This window comes from Ursus arctos, unplaced genomic scaffold, assembly GCF_023065955.2.
Source record: "Ursus arctos isolate Adak ecotype North America unplaced genomic scaffold, UrsArc2.0 scaffold_22, whole genome shotgun sequence".
NCBI lineage: Eukaryota > Metazoa > Chordata > Mammalia > Carnivora > Ursidae > Ursus > Ursus arctos.
Window position 1 is genome coordinate 58,091,416 of NW_026622897.1, and position 5,342 is coordinate 58,096,757.

General features: G+C 46.5%; 1 protein-coding gene across 1 annotated transcript; it reads left to right on the plus strand.

Moving 5' to 3' along the window:
• Nucleotides 1–957, plus strand: LOC113250174 (olfactory receptor 52D1). The gene has a single exon (XM_026491540.3). It carries the CDS (start codon nucleotides 1–3, stop codon nucleotides 955–957), a length of 957 nt encoding a protein of 318 aa, XP_026347325.2.
• Nucleotides 958–5,342: the final 4,385 nt, after the last annotated feature.

A 5,342-nucleotide genomic window follows, 5' to 3' on the forward strand; every position in this document is an offset into this window, starting at 1 on the left:
ATGTCAGCTTCCAACCTCAGTGATGACAGCCTCCCAGCCACTCTGTTCCTGATGGGGATCCCAGGGCTGGAGTGGGCCCACGTCTGGATTGCCATCCCCTTCTGTGCCATGTATCTGGTAGCTCTGGCTGGGAATGCTGCCCTCATCCTGGTCATTGTGACAGACAGGGCTCTTCATGCTCCCATGTACCTTTTCCTGTGCCTTCTCTCACTCACTGACCTGGCTCTCAGCTCCACCACTGTGCCCAAAATGCTGGCCATTTTGTGGTTCCATGATGGTGAGATTTCCTTTGCTGGATGCCTGGCACAGATGTTTTGTGTCCATTCTATCTATGCCCTGGAGTCCTCGGTTCTTCTTGCCATGGCCTTTGATCGCTATGTGGCTATCTGCAACCCACTGAGATATACAGCCATTCTCAACCATACTGTCATAGGCACGATTAGCCTTGTTGGGATCTTCCGTAGTGTGGCCATTGTCTCCCCATTCATCTTCTTGCTGAGGCGACTGCCTTACTGTGGTCACCATGTCATGGCACACACATACTGTGAGCACATGGGCATCGCTCGCCTGGCCTGTGCCAACATCACGGTCAATATTGTCTACGGGCTGACTGTGGCTCTGCTGGCCATGGGTCTGGATTGCATCCTCATTGCCATTTCCTATGGCTTTATCCTCCATGCTGTCTTCCGCCTGCCTTCTCAAGATGCCAGGCACAAGGCTCTGAGTACCTGTGGCTCCCACCTCGGAGTCATCCTGGTCTTCTACATTCCTGCCTTCTTCTCCTTCCTCACCCACCGCTTTGGGCAGCACCGAGTCCCCAAGAATGTGCACATCTTTCTGGCGAACCTCTATGTGCTGGTGCCTCCTGTGCTCAATCCAGTCATCTATGGGGCCAGGACCAAGGAGATTCAGAGTCGACTGCTGAGACTGCTTCAGTTGGGGAAAATTTTAATGTGAAATTTGAGCACAGTTTGGAGACAAGGAAAATAAAGGTACGGTAGCTGTCTAGATGCATTTACATGGATGGAGACCTCTGATATAACAGAAATGTCTTACAGGAGAGGAAGCACTGGAAGGAAAGAGAAGGTCAGATGAATTGGAGGTAGGTATCAAAAATCATATTGAATGTACCATAATCCCGAACCTTCCAGAGTAACTCTGAAGAGCTCGGAGAGATGATAGTATTTTTAGTCTTGGGAATATTTTATAATTAGGAATAAGCATGCCTTGGAGAAATCTCAGTAGTCTGGTATGTCAGTGTAGAATGCACCTAACATTTTTTTCTTTTCTACAAATGTTTCTGTGACTTACTAAAGATCAAGTCAATTCCTCTTCTTAAATGAGTCTGGGCTTCACAGTGGGAATATTCTTCTGTGAGTCCAAAAAAAAAAAAAAAAAAAAAAGGACATTTGAGGTAAATTTCATCTGATTTCCAATGCTTTGGGTAACAATGGAGAGCACAAAGTCTCAAGTTAGGGCACCTGGGTTTGAGTCCTGTTTCGTCCGCTTACTAGTGTTATAGCCTTGAGCGTGCTCAATCTTCCGACATCTCAGTTTAGCCAACTGTCAAATGGATCATGTTAATATCTGACTCTTTTTTTTTTTAATATCTAACTCTTAATGCTGTCTCTAGGAATAAGTAAGGTAATGAATGTAGAAAACTCAAGATAGTGACTACATGTAAAATGACCAATAAATAAATATGAGAACGTTATGTAAACTCTGAAAATTATTAGCCAACTCATCACTTATTTAGGACTGTTTTTCATTACATTACTTTACAGGGTTATTATGATAAGTATGTTATACAACATTTCTAAAATATTTAGATTGGGCTTGGTGTATATAACTAGTGCTCATTAAAACTGTATTTTCTCCCATCCCTCCTCTGGTCTTCCATTTGGAAGTCCCTTTCCTTTTGGCCATAAAATTATCCCTCATTCAGGTTTCAGGGAGGCCTGCTCAAACTCCAAATTGCTTTTTTTAATAGCCCTCCTTTGTCCTAGTAACCTCAGTTCTAAAATACACAAATAAGGGGCGCCTAGTTGGCACAGCGGTTAAGCGTCTGCCTTCGGCTCAGGACGTGATCCCGGCGTTATGGGATCGAGCCCCACATCAGGCTCCTCCGCTATGAGCCTGCTTCTTCCTCTCCCACTCCCCCTGCTTGTGTTCCCTCTCTCGCTGGCTGTCTCTCTCTGTCAAATGAATAAATAAAATCTTAAAAAAAAATAAAAAATAAAAATAAATAAATAAATAAAAAATAAAAAATAAAATAAAATACACAAATAAGTCCCCAGTAACTGCTCCCAATAATTCAAAATGTGATTATTATCTGCAATTTAAATTAAGAGCCTGTGCTTCAGAGAGGCTAATCTTCCCAAGGTTATGCATCTATATGGGCCATTATCTCAAACATTACTCAGAATGCGGTATGTGTGAGGGTGCCAACCTACACGGACATGCAGCAACAAAAGTGCAGACCCTTTGTCCCTCGAGGTAGTAAATGGTAAAGAGACCCAGTAATGTAATGACTTCAGGAATAGAGAAAAATATATAAAAAGAAGCTGAAGGTGGAGAAGGGCAAGGGAACTGCTGTTCTGCTCTTGAAATGCTTCTTCGCGGGTCTTACACCTGCTCCCCCTAACATGCTGGCTTCATTTGATCAAAAGGTCCCCCTCAAAAGGCAACTGCTCACCATTCACACTACTTACCTGCCATGAAACTCACATTTTTCCTGGAAGAGAGTGGGGGTCAGGAACGCAGGAAGTTAGTGTCAAATGCAGGGCCAGGATTCAGGACTCTGGACTCCCATAGTAATACATAAAATGCACGCATCTGTGGACTAGATTTGCAAGACCCTAGAGCTATAGGGACTTGATGGACTGGTAAGGAAAGTCAGGTTCACAAGTGAGAAAATGACGTGTCTGATGTTAGGCCACAAGACCCATAGTTTGCCGCCTGGTCCTCCCTTATCTCACCCACAAAGTCATCAACCATTCATCATAACTCTTGGGCTCTTCTCCTCTTCCGGCTATGTCTGTGGCCTCAGAGGAGCTCCAAGGAGGAAGGTCAAAGGGGTGGAGCAGAGACTAGAAGAGGAGGGATGCAGGATCACACAGCTGCTGATGCCGTGGCATAGGGGTCTAGCTGTGGCCTATACTCCGGACTGATACCCTGTGGACACAGCACAGGGCAGTTCTTCCCCGTGGTTTCCCCTTATTGACCAAATTCCAAGTTTCATATACCACAAATAACAGACAGATGGAGGATTCTGCAGCCCTGATGCCAAGCTCCACTCCCTAAAGTTCTGGTTTGGGCTCTTTTATCATCCTGAGGCTAAAATGCAACAGTTCCTAGAAGGGGAGGGTGAGGTGTAGAAGCCGGTAGGCCTTCTAGAAGACTGGAGGTAACAGGATCCAGTCCCCAGGAAGACTACTAACACTATTGCCAACATCTCACTCAGGTGTCTGGCCATTGGAGCCCACATGATAAAGGAGAAAGCATGCTTCTAGGAGCTCAGGAGACTGCCCTGCCCATCACTCCCACTTCACCCCCAGACTCCCTCTCTTCCCTGGGACCCAATGTGCATCACTCATCTCAGAAATTCAGACCAACATCCTGGCGCCACAGGGAAGTGGAGTAAACTGTGTATTGGGATCATTGATGGGTCATGCGGTCCCAAAGGTATTTTTCGCACAGTCCCTGACTGCCACAATCTTCAGGTAAATAGATTCCTGTAGTGTCACAAAACAATTAAGTCACGGTGTGTAACTCAGAGAAGTCCACCCTCCCCAGCCCCGGGAAGCATGAGATTCTGTGGTTTTTCAGCCCAGGGTCAGCTGGCTCTGAATCTACAGTCCCTGGTTTCCCAAAACTAATGCCTCCAGTATGCTTCCCACCTCTCTTTCATTAGGTGGTCTCCTGCTGTATGGGTCATACGGCCTCTGGTCCTCTGGAGCACACTTCACGGACATCCCCGCCTCACGTTCACATTTGGAAAACACTCTGAGATTAGGGGTATGAGGATAGGTGCAGCCCAGCTCCAAGACCCCATAACGTGATCAATCTCTCCCCCAAACAACATTCTCTTCACCCACCTACCCCCAAATCGACGTCACACATGAGATCCAAGCAATCTTTTTAATGTAGAACTGCCTTGGGCAGTGAGGGAGGGGGCTGTTCAGGTGCGCACGGGAATCCCCTCATTGACGGATCAGAGTTTACAGAAGAGAATGGAGAATGAAAGGGGGACTTTCACTAAGACACAGGGACCCCAGAATGTAGAGTCGGAATGGGGCCCAGGGAAAGATGCTGAGCTATCTCTGGCTATGCTGAGCCCGAGGTTCCTCGGTGACACCCAAAAGAAGGCTGCTAGGCCTCGGAAAGTATAAATAGACTCAGAGATGAAGGAACTACGAGCACAGAAGGAAGAGCCACAGCCAAGAACATGGTCAAACCCTGAAAGATGAATAAAGAAAGAATCCGTGTAGCTTTACTCTCAGGAAGCACCACTCCACAGAAACAAAACAAAACCAAAAATGGGTAAGAATATAGATTAAATAAAGCAGCTTAAAGAAAGAGGGGTTAGTATATCAGATTTTGTACAAAATTAAAAACAAAAACAAAAAGTGGGAAGATGAGGAATGAGAAAGTTCTGAGAAAGCTTCTCCACCAGCCTGGGGGTAAGTGCCTGCCTGCAGAAGATGGAGAGACATGGCCACTTTGCAGAAATTCAGAGACGAAAGGAGAGAGAAGTTCGGTGGCTAATAGGGCAGCAAAGTCAAGCATCTTACAGGGTAAAGGGAAAAAACGTGCCCAGGAGGAGAGGATGGGGCTTCAGAAGTGGTAGGGGTTCACCTCACGGAGCAGGATCCTGACACGGGCAGGTAGGAGAGAAAGAGCCCAAGCTGAGGGAGGTTGGACAGACTCTCTGTAATATGGAGAGACTGGGCCTGAAGCCAGAGATACTTGGTGAAAGAGAGAGTGGCTTCCTGGGGAAACAAAAGCCAGGATTCCTTCAGAGTCGCTCTGGAGTTGGAACGGAGGTGGCTTGTGACGATGATGACAATGTTGGTGGGGAACCAGGTTGCTGAAAACACTCAGGACATCCCCACCTCACGTTCAAATTTGGAAAACACTCTGAGGATGGGAGCAGCCCAGCTCCAAGACCCCATAACGTGATCAATCTCTCCCCCAAACAACATTCTCTTTACCCACCTACCCCCAAATCAACATCACACATGAGATCCAAGCAATCTTTTTAATGTAGAACAGCCTTGGGCAGTGAGGGAGGGGGCTGTTCAAGTGTGCACGTGATCTGAGTAAGAGGAATTCAAAATATG